General features: G+C 38.9%; 1 protein-coding gene across 2 annotated transcripts; it reads left to right on the top strand.

Annotated features, from left to right (window-relative positions):
- Window positions 1–3241: 3241 nt before the first annotated feature.
- itga6a (integrin, alpha 6a) lies at window positions 3242–23352 on the top strand. Of its 2 annotated transcripts, XM_020089987.2 has the most exons (26): window positions 3242–3521; window positions 11706–11830; window positions 12082–12161; window positions 12244–12505; window positions 12651–12782; window positions 14412–14625; window positions 14882–15075; window positions 15164–15258; window positions 16069–16196; window positions 16279–16368; window positions 16462–16523; window positions 16605–16774; window positions 16948–17091; window positions 17171–17280; window positions 17501–17663; window positions 18330–18407; window positions 18497–18576; window positions 18715–18792; window positions 18986–19088; window positions 19175–19351; window positions 19446–19541; window positions 19620–19727; window positions 19813–19911; window positions 20005–20130; window positions 21908–22033; window positions 22503–23352. In XM_020089987.2, exons 1-25 carry the CDS (start codon window positions 3340–3342, stop codon window positions 22013–22015), a joined length of 3204 nt encoding a protein of 1067 aa, XP_019945546.2. In that variant the 5' UTR covers window positions 3242–3339; the 3' UTR covers window positions 22016–22033; window positions 22503–23352. The 2 variants fall into 2 exon arrangements, with proteins under 2 accessions (XP_019945546.2, XP_019945545.2); XM_020089986.2 differs by lacking the exon at window positions 21908–22033.
- The last annotated feature ends 75 nt before the right edge of the window (window positions 23353–23427 follow it).

Genomic DNA, 23427 nt, shown 5'->3' with positions numbered 1-23427 from the left:
CCAATCTCTCTGTTCCCACTGGCCTGAGACAATACGAGGGCGGGCAGGTTCACCTCCTCTCACAGCTCATGTTACGCAGCCACCCAGGGCAGAAGTGGACATGAAAGTGTTGTTTACGTGGCTGGTTGAACTCAGGTAAAGACCAAGTTACGCACCTTTTCACTCACGAGGGGACACAGAAGCAAGCAACTTAACCTCCTTATTCACATTATTGAATGTGTATCACTCTGATCTGACAGAAGTCTCTCAATGGAAGAGCATACAGAGATTTACAGTTTCGCAATAAATAACGTTAATATTTTTTCCTCTATAGATCATCTTTTCCTATAAAACAACTTGTGCTACATGTGCCATATACGTGATCCATCTGTCCATTCAAACACTTTAAACTTTATTAACTAAGAAGAGTCAAGTTTGTTTGTATGTTAGACAAAAACAACAAAACCGATTTCCACTAAACATGGAAGGATGTGATCTGAGGAGAAGAAACCCATTCGATTTTGGAGTGGATCCAGATCAGGGGACATATTCAGGAATGTTATTTTATGTTCTTTAACATCGCAAGATGTTACCAAGTAATTTGGTGCAGCTGATTTGAATTTAAAGGAACTGGTGAGCATTGGTGGAGGTCTGCACTCTACTCTATAATGGGTTAACAACATTACATGTGCTGCACGAAAACACACTGAAGATTGCTTTGACTTGTGGGTTCAGTTTATTAGATAGATAGGTTCAAGATACTTAGATTAGGACGAGAGCTGAGAAACCGCACAGGTATTTGGAATAAATGTGACAGGGATTTAGGTTAGAGGACAACAACTGGAGGAATTTTTAAAGAACATTCATCCATCCATAGACAATCCATACAGTTTATCCTTTAAAACATGCACTATCAATATGTCCATGCTTGCACGCTGCACATTTATCAGTTTAAATCTGTTGTCTCACTTTTTAAAAAGATGCCAGAGAGGACACATTGGTGTCAAAACAAATTGTTGTCCATTCTGTCTGGACACTAATGTGTACTGGTCAAGTTAACCAGTCACGTTTGTGCCAGCAGATGGTGGATGTTAGGGAGCTGATGCTGTCATTAACTGGAGAATCTGGGTGACTTCAGTGATCAGGCTTGTGATGCATCTGTCACTGAGCCCACAGCAACAGAGATTCCATTCACATATCTTACACTCAAACCTCCCAAGTCATTTGCTGCAATTAGGAATGTGGTTAAGACGCCACTGCACCCCCACTCCAATCGCACCAGCCCCTGCCTGCCGACACACACACCAGCACAGAAACACACACACAGGCAGAGGGCTTCCTAACTTCAACAATGGCCACATTGTGCTGAGTTCTGTTGTGCGATTGTGGCCCATGCTGGCTCAAACTTCACACCAACATCAAACACCAGATGATGAATGTTTCTTGCAGGTTTGGAGGATGACTGACACACACACACACACACACACACACACACACACACACACACAGATCACTGCTTCTGACGGGTCAAAACATCTTAGGTTTCAGTTTGTGAATACAAAACGTCCTCATCTCTAATAAAGTATGTTATGAATCACAAACTTTATCAAAACTGGAAGCTTTTGACATGAAATCAGTGTTAGGAGATCCTGATGTCACTGAAGAACTCTCATGTGTCGAATGATGTTAGTGATTGGTTATTTATTTATAAATCTGGTCTTCAGCAGCTGTTACTAACGTAAGCAACCATTAATATTTTATACGTTTTTTGTGAGGAGAGATGATCAACCTCAGACACTGAATATAATACCAATAATCAAATATTTTGTTAGGTTAGTCAGATAACACTTCAGGTTTTTTTACATTGAAACATGGTAAAGACAAAAAATGGCAGAACCCTTTAAAGACCCTGGAGCCTTTTAGTGACCTACAGCTGCTCGTCTCCATGTCCGTCTGAATTTGGGAGGTTTACAGTATTTGTCCAGCTGACTGAAACACCTGACTTAATGTTTACCTACTTCCAGCCAACTAAAAAACTGAAGTTACCTTCACTAATGTGCAGTTGCATGTTCCACTGGTTTCCTTCCTTGCTCATGAAATCGTTTCTATTGATATAAAAACATGGAAAATGGGAATAAACTTATAAAACAAATACAGATTTTAAAACATAGCTTTTTTGAATTAAAGTTTATGTTTTCTGCCTTTTAAAAACACTTAAACTGACCTCTATCTTAAAGTTGTTGAAAGGTATTTTAAAAATTATGGGAACTTTATTAATATTCATCTGATAAGCAGTTCTCCCATCGCTGTTCCTGATTTTCAAGGTTAGGAATATTTGACCTGTCAGTGATTCAATTCTCACTCCTGAGCTAACAAGATGAGGAGGGACAGTACAGCAGATATAAGCGGGTGTTGTACGCTCGTCATGTGATTTTAGTTTTGGCACATTAGTTCAACAACTTCAACACAGAGGAATGTGTAGGACAATACAAACTGGGATATCGAGCTTTGTTTTTGATGATCGGATGTCATTTTTCTAATTTATCCTAGAACTGATTGTATTCTTATAGAAGAGCATTAGGGTCATTAATAAGAAAAAGAGAATTAAGTTGAAATACTGAGAGTGTGAAAGCTGTGTGAGCTGCCAGTGTCCCATCTCTCCAGGTGTGTGCAGTTTCTCCTTCTGGACAGACACAACCTCGTCGAAGTTCTAATACAAAACATTTTATAGAGGCAGTCATGTGTGCTATGGTTAGTAGATTGATATATTCTTAAAAGTGGGATTTTAGTCTTGAAATTTAAAAGTCAATCAGAGGAGGATTAAAAAAAAAAAAAATCCCACTCCAGTTTAACTTTATTCTGGACATTTTGACTTTTTTATCGACAATTCAACTTTATTATCGAATTGGAAAGTAGTAAAAAAAAAAAAATCCCTTTTCATATTTCGCCTCATGCCTATAGCTCCTATACAATTCTGTAAATTCTACTATATTTATTTCAATATAAGAAATAAAACAACAATTCATGACAAAAACCTACAAAATAATGAAACCTGAATGAAACAAATGTAAATTAGGGGTCATTATTCGATTTTTTTCATTCATGTATATAAAGTGTAGCCTACTTATATATTTTATTCATTCATCACATTTAGTCTCTTTCAATATAACAGGCGGACCTGCGTGTCGTTGAAGTTAATAGTGGTGAGCGGAGGGGGCGCTGTGGAGCAGCAGCGCAGGGCCGGGTGAGCTAACGAACGGCTGCAGCTTCCAGTGGATCATCAGCGGCTGAAGCGGTCAGGAGCAGCGGGGTCAGCGGCTCTTATCTCCGGACTAGTGGACACATCTGGACCGCTCCGCCATGCTGCTGCAGAGAGGACTCGCTCCTGTCTCCTCTGTGCTTATTATCTATCTTCTGCAGACAACTGCGGTGCTCGCCTTCAACCTGGACACCGGTCATGTCATCAGGAAAGACGGGGAGCCGGGCAGTCTGTTCGGCTTCTCTCTGGCCATGCACCGGCAGCTCAACCCGGATAAAAGAATGTAAGTGATGCAGCCTCCATCTCCACTGCTGTTTGTTTCTAAGTGTAGATGACTATCTTTAGCATGTTGAATAAAGTGCAGCTCAGTTATGAAGGACACCTGACACTGCAGACTCAGGGCACTGCTTCTTAACTTAAAAAAAAAAACAACCTTTGCATGATTCCAAACAATCTGGTGGAACATTCATTTGATTTAAGGATTCCGCCTTTGCAAGGTGAATACAGTGATTTTGCAGCATTGCATCACGTGAAAGTAACTTTATAACAATCTCCTAAAGCCCATATGTGCTTCTTGTCAGATGATGCGACTTTTTGTTCTTTAGCTTCACTGGGTTTCTACTGTTTCTATGCGATGCTTTGAATATGAAACGGAGAGCAGCCCTAGGACAACAAATGAATCAACAATGGTTAGAAGTGTCATGCAAATGTGTGTGTGAGGTTAAAACAGAGGAAGCAATGAGAGGAGAGGTGCAATGTCGCAACTGTTAAATTGTTTTCTCATTATATATTTTGACAACTGCTTTATCTTTGTTTTAAGTTCACTGATTGGAGCCAATGTGCAAATTGTGAGGATTTTCTCTACTTTTATAATATTTGGGGGTTTTGATGACACAAAACAGGCTAATTCAACATTGCAGTCACTATTTTTAGATATTTAATTGACTAAAGTAAATAAATGTATATTGAAATTCATTGTTAGTAGCAGCAGCCCTGTTTAAGTGGTTAATTTCACAGCTTTTTTTGTTGAGATTATTTTTCACTTTCATATCAGTTGTATTTGTTTTAATTTATTATTTAATATAACCAATGCCCCTCTCATCAATTGCAGTGATTTGCAGCTCTACTAAAACTCCTTTATTGACCTAGCAGGTGCTTTTTTCTCTCAATGGTTTTAACTGTAAACTTTTATATGTAAGCACTGAGAGTGGATGAATGAAAATCCTTGTTAGTTTTTTTGAATGACTATTAAAGACACGTTGACTGATGCATCCTGTGCTCAGCTGTGACACATTTCAGTCATTTTAGACATTCACGTGTACATGATGATGAGTTTTTGAGCTTGTGCCAAAATAAGTAAGTAAACTGCAGCATTTCAAGAATGCTTGTCGAGGCTACCATGCATACACTACAGTAAACCATTTCCTTTGGCTAACCCTGAGGGTGCGGAAAAAAATGTCTGTGTAGTGAGCCTGATCATCCTGCCACACAAAGAGTGAGGGGGGTGGGGGTAGGGGGTGGCATGTCAAAGCTTGCAAACAGGGTAAGACTGCCTGCTGAAGCTGCTGTGTTACACACTGGTCAGTCACCACAGGTCCCTGCAAGCAGCATGTTGAGAAACCGAGAGCAGGAATGAAAAGCCCTGATAACGATGTTTATTTCCCTCAGATCTCACTTCTGTTTTGTCTGATGCGTAAAGGCCTCTCTTGATGCAGTAAAGGATCCAGTGGCACACAATTGGAAGCTGCCTTTGAAAATTTTGCTTTTTAAAAGTATTTTTTGTTCACAAAGAACTTTGATTATAAAAACAAAAATCAGCTTCAAGTCAGTATTGCGAAGTGTAAAAAGAGTTAAAGTTGTGAAAGTGAAATGAAGTGTAATATTTGTTGTGCAAACAGGTTCGAAATGTGACACTGGCCTGATAGTTTGTTTTTCAGCCAATAAAAGTAAGATGATAGTGAAGATTTGTCTCCTTATCATGCTGATTTGTGCTGAAGCTGCCCCAGGTTTCTCAAAGATGCTGCGCAAATTTCCCCTGATGTCTGCAAAATCTGCTATTTGAGGAGTAAGAAAAGAAGTAACACAGTCTATTTGTAAAGCACTTTTAGCAAATACAAAATCAGTGATTTACTTTAATTAATAATGCACTATTGTAAACAATAAAAAAAAAAACAAAGACAACAATCAATGACACATAAACAGCAGTGAATGAAATGGAAAAGCTATTCAAACGCAGTAACCTAAACACTATCTAAAAAATGTTTTCAGCTGTTTCATGAAGATAGAACTGAAGTCTTGAGGTCACAGGAGATGATACCACAAATTAGGTGAAAAAACTTGAAAAGAACCTTGATGTTTTATAATGCAAGGCTCTAAAGTTGAGCACCAGTATTTCAAAATTGATACAGGCTTCAATTAGAAGCCAGTGCAGACAGCAAAGAATTGGCGCAATGTGTGATCTTTTGTTATTTCTACTTATAAAAAGATATAAAAGTCATCAGCATAAAAATGATAAGAGGTTCAGCTATAATGGCTAATAATCTGTCCAAGAGGCAGCATTTATAAATAGAACAACACAGGACCCAGAACAGAACTTTGTAGTACACCACATGCCAGAAGTCAGATCGAAAAACAGCCAGATGGGAATGGGAACCATTCCAAGGCAGATGCATAAATACCCACCAGCTGGTTCAGTCCATTAAAAAGAATACCATAATCAACAGTATCAGGAGCTAAGTTGAGTTTTGAATGGACTGAATGGAGCCATACTGGGCTATGTGTATATAAACTAAACTATAAGCTGCTTGGGCAGTCTGGATACAAGTAGCAGCTTGGATATTGGCCTATCATTGACTGGTCGGGCGGGGCCTTTAGAGGCTGGACCGTAGAATTCTTAAATAGACCTGGGAAAGACTGATTTGAAAGAGTGTTTAATAATTTTTCAATGAATTAGGACTACAATATATTTTTGCAAAATTGGAAGGAAAATATGACAGAAAGAGCAGCTCCCCTGCCCAGTCATGATGTCGGCTCCAAACCTCATGTGACCCTGGGATTATCAGCCAGACAAGTCAAGTGAAAGCTCAATGGAGCACATTAGGGAATGAATAGCCCTGCACACTGACCACTGTGGCACTCTGAACCCATGAAAACACGAGTCAGCAATGAATCACACACTCCACATCTGTCCCTTCTACTCTCATAGAAACACGTGTTTGATGATCACTAGCAGCTGTAAACTCCTACTGGCTATCACTGCTTACATTAATCTGAGTATTAAAAGTCGCATGTGAAGACAGCTATCCTGGCTTTTACAGTCATTTCTAAACAATCTGTACAGCTAGCAACACGTGTGATTAGATAAATGAAATTCATCTTATGTCAAACAATAACTGGCCTTTTATTCATCCCCTCTGTTTCAGAGCTAAACTCAGACCCCCTCTATTGCTCCAATTTATTATTGTGGTTAAAGGATTGTTTTATTTATAATGCATGAAACTATTTATCCAACCCATGTTCCTCTGAAGGATTGATTCAAAAACAGCCAGGATTCTCATTGTTCATGATGTTACGCCGTCCTTCTCATATTGATCGTGTTGAGTGGAAGAAACAAGGAGATCCAGGTTTGAACATAATGTGGCATCTTGCAAAGAAGCAACTGGATGCCTCTTCCATGAATAATGTGTTGAGTTAATGATGTGGATATAACATCCTCTCATTGAAACCAGAGAAAAAGGCCATTTGACAGGACTTGCAGAGCCATCTGTGCACATGTAACCCGATGAGGAGAGATATTTCAGTCAGACTTTAGACTCAAGTTTTTAAATATATTGCGTGTGTAGCTTAGAAAAAGGTTAATAAAATGCAGTCAACAAAGGTGAATCACCTTTTAAGTTATTATTTTTACTTTTTAAAGTTGATCTCTACTGGTAGTGAATATTCATGGCTCCTTATGGGGCGTATACGCAGCCACAGGTCAGCACCAATCTGTGTGTGTGTGCAAACTGAAACAGTTAGAACAGCTGCACCAGTTCTTGTGGCCGTGAGTACACAGCTGTGGAGCACTGGAACACATCTGTTAACAAAGACCAGCGAGATCGCTGTGTAAACCCACACCATTCACCTTGTATTCACATTTACACTGCAGTGAAAGGCATGATGGGATGTGGTTTCACACTCTAGCCTGGCTGATTCTGGATTTAAGAGGAGATGTTTCCTTTAAGGATTTTTAAAAAATCACTCAGATTAACTTAAATAAAATGTCTCAATTAAGCTGTTTTCAGACATGAACTGTTGAAAATGCCCAGAAATTCAGTATTTTCCAGACTTTGTCTTTCGTATATGAAGAAATCAGGAAGAGATTATTTATGCAGGAGACAGCATGGAACGTGTAAATTCACCTGCTGTAAGCAGTGCTTTTGTTTAGGGCACGTCGACACATATCAGCTTTCATATCTTGTCTTTTCAAGTAAACTGAACCTTGGCTTCTCCTAGGCTTTGTTTATCACTCCTCTTTTTCATCCTGAGACATTTGTATTCTTCAACAGTTAGAAACCTCATCGGCATGCCCTCACACTCACTCTGACATTTTACTAAGGAAAGGTTCTGGAAAACCTCAGTTACCTAGGACATTTGCGTTTTCACATGCAGCCGCTCCGGAAAACTTCAGGAAAATCCTCAGACTTCAGTCCATGTCTGAAAACAGCTGTAGTGAGTGATTCCTTATATGATGTTTGCAGAGTGCAATAATTTACAGTTTATATTTCAACCATGTTCCTAAACAACAGAAAAGCTTAGTGGACCTTGAGTTAAGATTCTTTACAATAACTTTCTATCTCAGCTAATTCTTTTGTAAACCCATTTATCAATACAGAAACATCCATTGTGAGCAAATGTAGCTCAGGGATCAGCACTAATCTATAGAGTGCAGTATTTCACTTCATGCTTCATTTAAATATATTTACTAGATACATTGTCTTGTTGTTGAATAACAAGCAAATATATATGCCTTTTTGAAAATCTAGTTCATGTGTCTACTAGACTGGTGTGTAGCAGGTAAATGTCAATGTTAACCCTCAGTTACTCGCTAAATTCTACAGCTGTCACTTTCCTGAGAAGCTTTGCTGTTCAGTAGGAGGTGTGGTTTCTTTACCTGTGTAACAAAGTTCTCATAAATGTGACGTTTTCCTGCATGTCAACTATGTCAACGCTGCAAAGACACAAAATCTACATGAGTAGACACTTGTTAGCGCTGGATTTAAGATATGGCCCCCTGGCCTGTAGAAGCGACTGTCTGTAGGAATAGCTTGATGACACATACATGTCTACCAAATGTAATGCACTTTAGTTTATGCTGTTATCCTACAATACATCTAATGCACAGTAGTATAGGTTGTTGTCGCCCCTCTGATGACACAGCAAATAGTTTCTTCTGTATGTCAGTCAGCATCAGTTGATGAAGCATGTTGTCAAATCGAAGCCAACTTTGTAAAAGCTGCTGCTTGTATTTGCATTTCACTGGGCTTTGTTTGGAGAGAGGGTCTTCAGTTCGGTCTTCAGTCTGACATCACACCTCCTGTGGAGAATCCTTGTTTAGCAAATAATGAGCCACGGTGCTGCGCCATAGATTAATAGGTGGGTGACAGAAGGAACTGTAGAGTCACTGGGAGGAGAGAAGCGTAGAGAGGATTCGTGCAAAGTCCTTTGAGAAATGTCTTACACTGACAGCAGGCTGGTCAGTTCACACTATAGTGTGTGGTTTATATGTTAATGTACTATTGACAACGTACCCAACTACAAAGTACCACCCCCCCCCCCAAAAAAAATTTTTTAAAAACAACTTTAAAGCATGGTTCATATAAGAACTAAAATTTTGTTTTACTAGTTTTGGCCGTTATACTTTAACATGAAAAATAGACCTATAGAAGTAACTTTTAACATTCAGTCTTTTTTGTCCATTTGTTAACGTATTGAAAACATGGATATGGTGCGAACCTGTCATTAGTTACTGTTACAGAGTTAGCAAAAAACTGTTTTCTGACTCAGTCTTCTCAAGTTCTTGCCTCAGAGTGACAAGTGTCCATTCAGAGCTCAACCGCAAAACCATGAAGCAAACTGAACTTTGAAAACATTTGAAAATGTTTTTATTATTCTATACATATATGGTGATTTCTCTTTGGTGGACTTTTGCTGCTCAGTTATGTTCTCTTTCTGCAATAGACATGCACATGTCTAAGTGTGTAAATGGTCACAAATGCTGTCTGCAAGTTGTTGCCACATTTCAGAGCTGTCAGTAAGGTATCAGTACAGCTCTCAATTATTTGCCAGTTGTTCCCAGATGTTTATTACAAGTAACACCGATAGACATGCAATCACAAAAGTATTGAAATCATGTCACAAGTCTTGAAAGCACAACCATACCTGCTGCAAATTTTCACAGACCCAGACTTGATGCTAGTTGTGTTTGCTTTTTTCTTTAACTGTAATCTGCAGGGAGTCAGTAGCAATGTCATATTGACTATTCACAAAAGTGAATTGAATAGCAGATGACTAAATTATTTCATCAAGTTTCCTTCTATCTCAAGCTCTTAAACAGCAGATCTAAGTCAAGCTGCAGATATTTTATTCCTGAATCAGGATTTACAAGTTTTGTGACACAAAAATCACATAAACTGAGAGGTTTCTTTCATTTTTGTCTAGACCTACAATAACGTACAAAAATAAAGGTTGACAATCTGTTATAAAATAAGTGAGACATTACTAACACTTGAAACAGATCCTCTTTTCATGCTGTGGTCACTTGGTTAAAATTGGACAGAATGAGCACATCACTGATCTCACTCTAGATTAGATTGTCTGCTTCACTGCTCACTTGCCCTGTGAAGAATGCAGGACAGTGGTCTATTGTCATGGACAACAGTTTTCAGTTTGGTTCCTTATCACAAAATACAGACGCTCTTTGAGAGACTGATCGAACACTGCATGCTTTTCACATGTTAAACCTAAATCATCTCTATGACACACACAAGGTAATATGTGCATTAATCACATAGGGAAACAGCATTTTGTCTGCTGTGTGAAATCAACTAACATAAAATAATGGAAGAAAGAATCTAGTAGTGGCTGAGACCTTATCATCTTTTGAATCTATTCTTATAATACTTTTATAATTTGAATATTTCAGCCTGACTGAGAAAATATATCAAGCCTGAATTATATTTTTTTGTCATGAGGGTTTGATAATGACAACTTAGAAATCATTGCCAAATTGTCAGTGTTAATGATGGTCAATATATCAATATCCCAAAATGTTCACTGCCCAATATATCCGCATATGCATCAGCTCTCAAAAATCCATATCAGTCGGGTTCCATTTTCAATCAATTTGTTTTAATTGACCATCTTAGTTATCAGTCTGTCAGTCAGAAATTTGGTGCACACATTTATGTCCTTCCAGGAATAAATTGCAATAACTGGTAAACGCTGAACCAATCATCAAGTCAACATTTAAAGTTGTCCAGGACAAATCTAATCAGCATTAAATGTACTTTGACTAAAATAAACTTTTGAACATGATAAACAAACCTGCCTAATATGAACATGTTAACAAGATCACATGGACCTGTGAGCTTAGTGGTGTTAGCATTTTGCTTCTCATGGCTGCGAGTGGAGCTCGGCGCTCTCAGCAACTGGTATCAAGTTATATGATCTTTTTACAGAATTAAATCTAACATCCTGATTTGTGTTGTACTTTCCCCTTAAAACCTAAGGCAGCTTGTTACAGAGAATGTGATTACATTTACTTATAGTATGAAGGACTTTGTAGTATCTATCCAACAGATAGAGTTTTCCTGCATATCTATAGAGACACTATAGATGCAGGCAGGAAACATGGGGAGGAAGAGGTGGGTATGGAATCTAACTTCAGTCTGCAGCTGGAAATGGTATGTGTCGTCAACATTAGGCCAACAGGATGCCTCTATTGTTACCAATTCTTACACAAAATGACACTTGTTAACTTCAAATGAGGACATTTGCCATACTGCTCCATTGTAATGAGACAAATAAGTGCCTAATGCAATCTTATCAGATAGAGAAAGAGCGGTAGAACAAGTAGAGCCAATGTCTCTGCTGACAGCAGCCCGAATATTTGCATTGCGTGAAGGCAGCTAGAAGACATATTGGGTTTTACTTCCTTCTAAAAAGTAAAACTTGCATTCTTGCTGTTGCTGTGCTTTCACTGTCACTCTCCCTGTTGATCTTTTCACATACACTTACTGAATTCAACAAGCTGCTGCATTTTTTAAAAGGAGCTTGTTGAAAGCTCCTTTAAAAAAATGTTGAAGTGGTAGCTGGTCAGAGCGGTGACAGGTGACTTCAACAAAAAGCTTATTTCAGTCCTTATCACTCAATCCTCTAATGCCTTAAAGAATAACCTTGGATATAATATATTTCTCTTTTTCTTCAGGCTGTTGATCGGGGCTCCCAGAGCAAGAGCTTTAGGAAAACAGAGAGCCAACATCACAGGAGGGCTTTATAAATGTGAAATCTCTCTGTCCAATGATTGTGAACGCATTGAATTTGATATTGAAGGTGAGAAGTCAATCTGTCTGTCTATAGCTGTTTTCAGGCATGAACTCTAGGCAAAATTGGGTCCAGGCATTTTCTGGAGTTTGCGTTTTAAATGTGAATAATGCAGCAACAGTCAGATGAGTTCACAACAGGAAAATGTCCAAAGATCAGTGCATGTCCGAAAACAGCTTATTACACATGAAGTTGTAAAATATCACAAAAATGAATTCAAGAATCAGTGTCAGTTGTCATATCACTGTCTTATTCACTAGAGGACATACGTATAGAGAACAAGGAGAACCAGTGGATGGGGGTAACTGTTCAGAGCCAGGGACCTGGAGGAAAGATTGTGGTGAGTCAAACCTTCCAAGAGACCTTGAGTGTGGTCTTATCTGTTATGCAAGTACAAACTAAAACACAGCTTGTAATTTCAGACTTGTGCTCATCGGTATCAGAGGCGGTTGTATGTGAACACCGCTCAGGAGTCCCGTGACATCACTGGGCGCTGTTATGTCCTCAGTCAGGACCTGACAATCGATGAGTCCTCTGATGAGGACGGAGGTAACTGGAACTTCTGTGCGGGCAGACCCAGAGGCCATGAGATGTTTGGATCATGTCAGCAGGGTCTAGCTGCCACCTTCACCAAGGACTACCATTACATAGTGTTTGGAGCACCAGGAGCTTACTACTGGAAAGGTCATTAACTAAACATAACTACTCAGTGCTTTACAGCGGTTACTGAGGGAATCTGCTAAAACAAGTGTGATTTAGTCTTGAGTAAAAAAAACACATCTTGTTTACACCTGTTAACATCTACTGCATTGCTCACTCACCTGTGCAGGGATTGTTCGAGTGGAGCAGAAGAACAACACACTGCTAGAGATGGGCGTGTATGATGACGGCCCTTATGAAGTTGGAGATGAGCAGTTCTGGAACCCTGACCTGGTGCCTGTACCTGCCAACAGCTACCTTGGTGAGTAACTGATCGTGAGAGTGTGGATGTTCATGTTTGCCTTGAGGGAACTTTTCATTATTGTTTTACATTTGAGGTTTTCCTTTAGTTTCAGTTAACCAAATACATAGTATCTGTTAAAAGCATAGACTGTATATAAAGATAGACGAGTCTCCCATTCCTCCTGTTGTACGATAATGAAGCCCAAATAACTGTGCTACAGGTGCCTCCTATTTATAACATCAAATTACTAAAGCCTTTGAGAAAAACATGTTCAATGTGCATTTTGACATTTCAGTTTAGTCCATTTCCTATCTGTGAAGATGAAGGAGGCATGGATTCATGACCTTTATGGCAGCCAGCCACCAGGGGGTGAACGAGATCATTTGGACTCCCGTTTTTTACAGTCTATATTTTCAAAGAGTTGCTCATTGTGTGTTCCAGTGAATGAGGGTTTTAAATGTGACCAGGTTTCCATAGACTGGTGCAGAACAATGACAGGGTGCTGTTACTGAATGTGACCAAAGGGAAATGTGGAGTTCAACAAAAGTTGACTGAACTTTTCTCACATCAGGCATTTTGATGTGTCAGACACGTGTAAGTAATACCATAACAAACGGCTGTTTTGCTTCGGTATCACCATGGGAACAGTGTCGTGGTTAATTATTTTATTCGTTTTACTGCTATGACATATATCTGCTCTGAAAAAGGTCTTTGAATCGGATTCTTTAGTGAACCAAGAAGAAGCAACAGTGCTCAGATGCAAACAAGATTTTTAGGATAATAAACCAAAACAACATATTCAAGTAGATCAGTGGTGAGGCTAATCCAGCAAACATGAAAGTCAAAACCAAAATATGAAGGAGCCTTCAGTACAAAAGGAGCCCTGTGTTTTTTGTGAGTGAAAAAAACCTCAGTGTGGACAAAGTTTACAGAACAAACCTTTTAAAGTTGCTTTCATTCCATCCGAGTAAGTTGCTCTGAAGTCAGCTAGTAAAATGTCCGGAGAATGTCTGTGTAAGCGCATTTGAGAATACAGCAGGAAAATGCCTGGAGAATTCACTTTGGGCTTGTTGATGACCGTCCTAACATGTGACAGACACTAAATTGAAAAAACAAACAAGAAGAATACAAATATCTATATATAATATTAAGATGTCAACTTGGAAAAACAACTCTGTGCTCTCTGTGAAGGTTATACGCCATATCCTGCCTTCTGCACACCCCGATGCCAACGCCAACCCTCCCTTAACGCTCCGGAGATTTTCCTGTTGTTGGGAACGTGTCTGATCTAGACTCTCCTTTTCTAATAATGGTTATATAGACACACGCTGGTTATGTTCTTGATTATTTTTTTCAAATTAAAAGTCAACATGGCTCCTTTTGTTATTATCCTCCCCTCTACAGTTACCAGTTGACAGAAATGTAATCAGTTCATGTATTGGTGGGGGTCTGCTTGACTGCCACAGAGGAGCATGATAGGAAAAGCATGGGAACCATACTGCGGTCTGTAGATGAGACACTTTTGTGTTGCTACACTAGCGACCCCTACTGGTTGGTTGGGAGACTTGCACAGAGAGATGGGAGGATATTGTGAATCTGTCTCATTAAAAATCATAACCCTTATGACTGCCCACACTCACACTTTAGGATTCTCCCTTGATTCGGGACACAGCATCACCAGGAGTCGCACCCTGACGGTGGTGGCTGGAGCACCCCGAGCCAATCACAATGGAGCTGTGGTCCTGCTGAAGAAAGAAGGAGAAACCTCCTCCAGACTCTCTGTGGAGCACACACTGGACGGGCCAGGGTTGGGGTCATCCTTTGGATACGACGTGGCTGTGGTTGACCTGAACAGTGACGGGTGGGCAACATTCCTCACACTCTATATTCTGCCTGAGCATACACATAATTTAATGTGACTGGAGTATGGGTTTTCATCCATATAAGTAAAATTTGATTTGAATAGCTGTGAGATGTTGACTTCCTATAATTGTTCCTTATTATAACGCTGTCTGTTGCAAATGTATGATTTAAAAGTTTTCCTTTGAGAGGACTTTGTTTATCAGGTTACATTCTGTATGATACTGATAAATATTTACCACCCATCTTTAAACTAGATGGCAGGACATAGTTGTAGGAGCCCCTCAGTTCTACATGAAGGACAGCGACGTGGGAGGGGCTGTTTACGTGTACATCAACAAGGCAGGGAGGTGGGAGACCATCACGCCGATCCGTCTGGATGGGACCAAAGACTCGATGTTTGGACTGGCAGTGGAGAACATTGGGGACATCAATCAAGACTCATATGAAGGTAATTTAGTTGTCATTTTTGTGGCTCATTTTTGTTCTCTCTCTCAGTTGCTGTCACATTACAGCAAATGAATACTTTTTGATTTCAGACATTGCTGTCGGAGCTCCTTACGATGACGGCGGTGCAGGAAAAGTTTACATTTATCACGGCTCCGCAAAGGGGATCAACACCAGCCCTGCACAGGTCAGCCTTTTTAAGTTCTATTAGAAACTAGCGTTATCATCAATTGATCTGTCAAGTCATTACTCTGAGGAAGGTGATGATTGGTGACCTGTTAAGTTTTTCTTTGATAATAATACTAGAGCACTACTGATAATTGATTGTTAGGGGCCAATAGGGATATTAGGAAGTAAAGAATTCCTGAAATTGGTTGATATATAAAAATGGCCATGATTCCTAAGACATCGTTATCAAACCTTTGTGAAAAAAACATAATGAAAAAGGCCTATCTTGCCGTGTTCAAAAGAGAATTACAGAATCCGACCCCTGATCCAGATCCATACCAAAATTTTATTGGCTCCTTCCTGACTTATACCACATCCTTCCATCCAGTTTAGGGCTAATCCATCCAATAGTTTTTGCATAATCCTGCTAACTAACTAATATCCTTGGTGGTGGAAATAACTATAAATAAAGTAAAAATACAACCAAATATTGATTTAAGATTTTTTTAAAACATAAAATGTGAACATGTTTTCTGCATTGTTAAATTTTGTAATATGAAAAAATGTATATTGGTGCATATTGGCAAGCAAACATCAACACCAAAACGCCTGTGGAAGACTCTTGGCCGATACTATCAGCTAACCAATAAACAGGTTGGGCTCTAAATAAGATATATTAATACACAGAGCTAACTTATCCAACATCTGGAAATCATTGTAGCTCCTGATACTAAAGAAGAAGAAAAAAATTCCATGTTATGTTATTTTCATAAATTGACTGACATGGTAATAATTCACTCCTTTCTTCTTCTCTCTCTCTCCTCCACAGATCCTCTCAGGAAAAGAACACCAGCTCCAGTTATTTGGTTATTCTCTGGCAGGAAACATGGACCTGGACAGTAATTCTTATCCAGACCTAGCTGTGGGCTCTCTGTCTGACACCGCTCTAATTTACAGGTAATTGTTTCCACACACATTGTGAGTGGAATTAAACCCCACTGATTCCCATCACAACTTCATTTAACAACCTTTCTTTCAGGGCCCGACCAATCATTAGCATCAGGAGAGATGTCAAAATATCTCCGCGGGAAATTGACCTTACAATCAAAACCTGCGGTAACAGCATTTGGTATGTGCTCTAATACTCTTATAATTAAACAGGCCTCACAGTCAAAAGTTACACTGTTATAAATTATTTTTAAAATCACTTTTCTGACAATAGCTTCACCGTGGATGCATGCTTCACCTACACGGCGAACCCAGCATCCTACAGCCCCAGACTGAGTGAGTCAAAGAAGATTTATTATCCTGACACAACATTGTTCAGCCTTTCTTTCTTACACGTGTTTCTCCACAATACTGCAGCTATCAGCTATTCTGTGGAGGCAGACGGAGATCGCAGGAAGCACGGACTGACCTCCAGGGTTATGTTCATGAACAAATCCCACTTGGACACGGACTACTTGTTTAATGGCACCTTGGACCTTCGGGGTCAAAAACAGGAAACGTGTATCAAGATAAAAGCTAAACTCAAGGTAAAACATATTGATCACAGAGATAAACCACATCGGCAGGATAGAATCCACACAGAGAGCAAAAGACATGAATACTGTGCACTGTTTTCAGTAAAATGTACGTATATATGGATAAATAAATTAAAGGCCAGGATTATGCTCCACTCTACATCTGCTGTCTCTGATTTCCTCAGGACAACATTAAGGACAAGATGCGAAGTATCCCTATCGAGGTGTCTGCAGAAATTCTGGGTACAAAGCGACAGAAGTCAAGGAACGGCCTCCCTCAGCTTATGCCCATTTTAGACTCCTCTCAACTGAGCAAGGAAGTCATTGAGGTAAGACTTAAACTATGAATTTAAGGACAAAATGGTTTAAATGGAGGCAAGTTTGGTTGTTTATTTGTCCTTGTTGCAGGTGAACTTTGTAAAAGAGGGATGTGGAAGTGATCATATTTGTCGCAGTAACCTGAAGATGGAGTACAAATTATTCTACAGACAAAACAACATGCATACCCCACTACCTGTGTAAGTTCTGCAACTCATACAGTAAAAATTCAATTCAATTAAAAAAAATGTTTTAACAACATGTATGTTTCCCTGGCTGTGATAATAAGGCAGTGGTTAAAAATTAAGGTTTGCTACTACAGCTTGATAAACCTATTGTAATATATGAAAACATAGCACGAGCCTGTTTGTCTCCACCAAGCTCAGCCTGAGGTGAGCGTCCATGTTTGTGTTTCTGCAGCAAGAACAACGTCCCCATGTTTCACCTGAACTACGAGAGGAAGGACTTGGCTCTGCGGGTGACGGTGAACAACATGGACGGAGACGATGCTTATGAGGCAAAGCTGGTGGGAACTTTCCCAGATGCACTGTCGTATTCTGGAGTCCGCTCCCAACAAACAATGGTAAGTTCACAGAAACACAGTCAAAGTAAAATATGACATACATGTTAGGAAAAAACAAAACGAGGCAATTTCACCATTAGTGAAGTGTAAATAATAACATTTGGAGCCAAAGTGGTAAAGAAAAATGAATTCTAAACAATAGGTGATGTTATACTGTCATAATACTGAAATTATCCTTTTTTCCACAATACCTTACTTTGAGAAATATAGTTGTAAAATTAAATAAGATTAACTATATTTTTATTTAAACCACAAATGGTAAAAAAAAAAATTTAAATCATTTTTGCTGCAATTCTCGCTACTAGAGACAGAGTTTGGCTGATACCAGATAGTATTGAGCTTTATTTAGCATGTTAGATAAAAATGAAGTATGTTAAAACACATTATAACCTGTGAGCAGTTTATATGTTAACATGATAACCATCAAAGCTGTGTCTAAGTACAGTGCAAGTTTTCACGTTTCCATGGTGAATGCCTTTTGACCTATTTGTCGCACTGGATGAGAAGTCACCAAAGTCATCACAATTCATCCAATGGGGATCATACGTGGTTTGACAAAATTTCACAGGAATCCACAAAATAGATGGTGACATAAATAAATCAAATCACCTTGTCAGCCATTACCATGCCCAGTGAAAAGGTTTAGTAATGATTTGTTCTTTCCAGCCGATCATCTGTATTGCCAATCAGAACGGCTCTCAGGCGGACTGCGAGCTGGGAAATCCTTTTAGGAGAGACTCAGAGGTAAAGACTTGTCGTGTTCACCTGCTAATCCTGACTTTGACATTTAGCTCTTCAAATGTGAAAGATTGTTCTTTGCTTCTTTCTACAAGACGACCTTTTTCATCATCCTGAGCACAGTGGGTATGAATCTCGACACGACAGAGATTGACATTGACCTGCAGCTCCACACGTAAGTACTACAGACACTGAGCTTCATGTTAAGAACTGCACCTGGTGAAAAATTGCCGGACTACAATGTGAAAGTGTCATAAAACAAAGTTGTTAACTCTACATATCAATTTATTGCTTGTTGTGCTTTTTCTTTCAGGACCAGCGTGCAAAGAAATACAATCCCGGTGAAAGTAAAGGCTCAGGTGGTGATTGAACTACCATTGTCCGTCAGTGGGTAAGTGTGTTGTTATGAATCATGTCATGGGAAACTACTGTTTGAGAGAGACAGAGAGTGGGTCATGACCCACAAGATTTCATGGGAATCGGTTCAGTAGTTTTTTTTATGTAAATAAATGCTCATAAAAACACAGACAAACAAATGGCAATGAAAACTTATCCATTATAAAATATCTGCTTGTTTTCCCCAGGGAGGCCAGCCCTAGTCAGGTTTCTTTTGGAGGCGTTGTGAAAGGAGAAAGTGCCATGAAGACAGAGGAGGAGATTGGAAGCTTGATTAACTTTACATTCAGAGTAAGTTTATCCATCTGATAATGATCCAATGTTGATGTGATAATGTATGAAGTAAGTAAACGCTTCTGTGTTGATTACTCCTGCAGATAAACAACCTGTGGAAGTCTCTGAAGCCTTCTGTTAAAGCCTCACTGCACATTCAGTGGCCCAAATTCAACAAAGATGGGAAATGGCTGTTGTATCTGGTGAAGATCACAGCGACAGGAGAGGAGGACGTCCACTGCTCTCCTGAGTCTGAGATCAACTATCTCAAACACATCCAGGTAGGACTCTATAATTCCTCTTTATTTTCAGGTACTTAAAGTAAGACCACGTTACGCTTAAGGCTTTTTAATATTGAGATAATCGTGCTTTCAGGAGACCAGTGTGTCCCGGACAAAACGAGAAATTGAGAGAAAACAAAGAAAAGCTGAAAGAAAAAAGGCTTTTCTGTTAGAGAAAAACAAAGTGTTGGTGAGTATGTGTATGGATGTATTCACAGTCTTTTTAAGATTTTTAGATTTGATGTGTAATAGGCTCTTTCTCCTCTAGACCTGTGACAATGGGCTCAAATGTGTGGTGCTCAAGTGCCCCCTGCAGGGCCTGGACGGTACAACAATTGAGCTGAGGTCTCGTCTGTGGAACTCAACCTTTATTGAGGTGAGATATCATCCATGTTTTTGTGATAACGCTGGTCCTACTGATTTCTACCTCCACCTAAGCATGTGCTTCTGTTTTTACGCAGGATTACGCCACCGTTTCAACCTTACATATAGTCGTGAAGGCCTTACTCGTGCTTCACGCCCAGGCTGAAAACATGATCCTGACAACCCCTGACACTGATGTAAGCAGCTCAACAGCTACAACAAATACTAACTTTGTTTTATACCTTGATATTAAAGTGCTTGGCTTCACTCCCTTTGTTGTTTCATGGCAGGTGACAGTGGCCGTGTCTCCAGAAAGTGCCGTAGCTCAGTATGGAGGAGTTCCCTGGTGGATCATACTGGTGGCTGTTCTCGCAGGAATCAAGATCCTGGCTCTGCTGGTGTTTCTGCTCTGGAAGGTGAGTTCTACATCTTCATATCACCCATGTAGTGTTAAATGGTGAGTTAAAACATGAACTTCATTGAATCTTCTAAGAAAATAGGTTGAAGAGGGTTTATTCTGTGCATAGTAAAATATCTTTAGAAATATAGACGACATTACTATTAGTTTGTGGACTTTATGCAGGCATCTCTGAACTTTGGGATTACTCAGATGGAAAGCATAAAAAATAATAATAATAATAATTTGAGTGATCTCATTAATTCAGAAAGACATTTCTTTGAATTCTGAGATCACTCAATATTATTATTTTCCTTATGTGAATGCAACACACTTCCAGAAAAGTCAACCTGAAATTAGAGTTTCTTTACCTTTCTTTACTTATATATGTATAAATGCATATACAAATATATGTATATATTATTATTATTATTATATATAATTATTTATATTGCATGTATTATTACATATATTTTTTTATACATTATATACAATATAGAGCACGGGTCAACAACATATTCATAGATACATAGGACGCTGGTTAAGAACAATATAATTATTATTGATTTATAGTGAAGGGGTGAGATTAAATGCACTTCTTCTCATTCATTTTTGAATGTTTACATTAAATCAACAAGTTTTTATTTGTTTTCCTCATCACTGTTTGTAAAAAATGATTTGTATGTTTAATTTCTCTTTTGTATTTTCATGTTCGAAATAAAAAAACTGATGAATGAATGAAAAGTGGAAAATCGAACCTAGTCGAACCAATCGATTAGTCAGGGATGATTAGTGTTAATTAAATCAGCCTCAATGCAACAGCTTCATTCACCGAAATAAACTGTAAATAAACATGATCATGAACATGAAGTGACGGTACTTGCAACGTACTGATTCATTTAACCTGATTTCCACAGCAGACATAAGACTGGCGGTGTTTTCTCTGCCCAGAGAGAATAACACACAAAGTTGACTTAGCCTCTTAACGCAGAGTTAGCATTAGCTTACCGTCTTTACGTGAGGCGCCATGTTGTTGGGTGAGAAGATTAAAGTGTTGTTAGTGTAGTTTAAACTCGATGTCTCAGTGAAGCGTTCTAACTAAACTTTCTTCACATGACTGGATCATGTCCGGAGCTTCACACTCCACCGACTGGCGCCAAACTGACGTAAACACGAGCTGACGGGCTGCTTTACGTTGGGCGAGTCCAAAGTTGTATTATCAGCGGGGGGGTTCTTAATTTTTTGATTAGTCGTAAACTTTTTTTTCTTGATTGAAAAAGTTCAGAATTTGAGATGAAATATCCATAATTGAACATCAGAGCTACAGAAGATAATAAATAAATCCGACTTCTGTTCTGAAAGGTTTTATTCTGACAGTCACATGATCCAAACAAAGTGCAGATGAGAAACAGGAAATGACGGACATTTTAATTTATAATGTGAATTTGTGAACATGGAAAAGAAAAAATAACTTTCCACCCCATGAACTTAGATATGTGGTTACTGACTATTCAAGGGTTTAATTATGTGAAAAAGCAAGTGTGTATATCTGTGACATCATCTATTGACACTCAGAGTCTGATATTAGAATCGGTTCCTTTTTAAATGACACTACCATTTTATTCCATAGATGAGTGAGAAATATCTGGTTGGTGTCCACTGGATTCACCAGATGAAGTCATTCCCTTAACAAACTCGTTTCTTTCTGTTGTTTTGCTGAAAGAAGAAATCCTATCAGCCATTGACTGGTGTCACTGTCACTCTTAACCATCCACAACCCTTACTCCCCCCCTCAGTGTGGTTTCTTCAAGAGAGCAACAAAAGACCAGTATGATGCTGCATATCACAAGGCAGAGATCCATGTCCAACCCTCTGACAAAGACAAACTCTCTGCTGAGGCCTGATTTATCCTGTGAACAGGGGTAAAAACAAGCTGTCAGCATGGAGTGTGATTCCTGCCGCCACTAACCGACTCACTCTCCGGCCAAAGCAGCTAATTTACTGTGGCGAAATTCAATCAGACACATTTTGTACGAAGCAGAGGAGGCAGGTTATCTGGAGAAATGTTCGCGTACCAATAGAATCCAGTCTCTGTAAAATTAGAAAAGTATAATTGATCAAAACTTCTCTGGTATTTGTACAATATGTGTCTCTGAATTTTGCCAATAAATGAATGTGCTTTCTTACCAGCAGGCTTAACTTGTTCTACCTTTTTGTAACAGTGCTTTGCAGGTGCTTTCGCTGACATGGCTGTTACAGCTTAAAATGACCTGTTAAAATCTGCAAAGCATGCTTAACACCTCCGCTCTGTTGTTTACAATGTGCACACATTGATTTCATAAAAATAAATCTCTTGTGTGTTTTTAAACGTTTGCAATCTTCCCCTCTCAGTGTGGATTCTTCAAACGCTCCAAACAAGACAGTAGCGTCCCTCGTTACAACGCAGTGCGGATACGAAAGGAGACTCCAGAGTACAAAGATGGGAAAGTCAAGCTTGACGCTTTTGACAAAAAGCAGTGGATGACGACTTGGATCAACAACGAAAGTTACTCATGATTCTGTTTAATGAGATTTTTTGCTACTGAGGATAACTTGTTTTTCTTAAATTGTGTCAAGACACAAAAACACTGAACTTTGTTTTTTTCCTGTGAGCTTGATGCTCGGTGATTTATTAAGTAGCTGGTTTCATATTTTGAACTCTTACACTGTATAGATGATTACTTTTTTGTACTGTAAGTTTTGTACATATTTAAATACTTACACACACTGTATATTTATTTTTTGATAAAAAGAAATAATGCAGCCAAAGAGTTTTGTAGTTTTAATGACGTTGTACTGTCTTAACGTCTATGCAAGGAAGGTACAGCTCGCTCTGTATAATGTGAATGTAAATCAGGGCACATTTTCAAATTTGTCAGTTTCCAAAAATGTACATTTGTCGTCTTTACAAAGACATTTAGGTACATCATCATGTCAGTAATCAACTGTGTGTGAATGACCATGACTGACTTCATTAAAGTAGAGGTCGTTTCTCTCCTCCTCTCACTCATGTGGCATTCAGGTAGCATCCACTGTGCTGTAGGTCATCACTGATGTATGAAAAGTATGTTTATTTTTAAATTGCATGTGTGGAATCCAAAGGGAAGCTGGTGAAAAGCAATGCTTTGCTTTTTGTAGATTTAATTCAAAGTCATACTTGTCTAATTTTTTCAGCTGTCTAAAATAAAATCTATAAAAACTGGTCACTACTGTTGAATTCAATTACCATTAGTAACAATATACAAATCAGGCGTCACTGATTATTTCGTACCATAAA

Source organism: Paralichthys olivaceus, chromosome 10 (assembly GCF_024713975.1).
Source record: "Paralichthys olivaceus isolate ysfri-2021 chromosome 10, ASM2471397v2, whole genome shotgun sequence".
NCBI lineage: Eukaryota > Metazoa > Chordata > Actinopteri > Pleuronectiformes > Paralichthyidae > Paralichthys > Paralichthys olivaceus.
The sequence above is the reverse complement of the archived record's forward strand: the minus strand, read 5'-3'. Positions and strand labels throughout refer to the sequence as shown.

What these genes read in the sequence shown, in the direction of transcription:
- itga6a (XM_020089986.2), top strand. Translation starts at nt 3,340, where the DNA reads ATGCTGCTGCAGAGAGGACTCGCTCCTGTCTCCTCTGTGCTTATTATC. An exon ending in CTCAACCCGGATAAAAGAAT is followed by an intron (nt 3,522 to 11,705) that starts GTAAGTGATGCA and finishes CTTTTTCTTCAG; the next exon opens with GCTGTTGATCGGGGCTCCCA. An exon ending in TCCGCTCCCAACAAACAATG is followed by an intron (nt 17,664 to 18,329) that starts GTAAGTTCACAG and finishes TGTTCTTTCCAG; the next exon opens with CCGATCATCTGTATTGCCAA.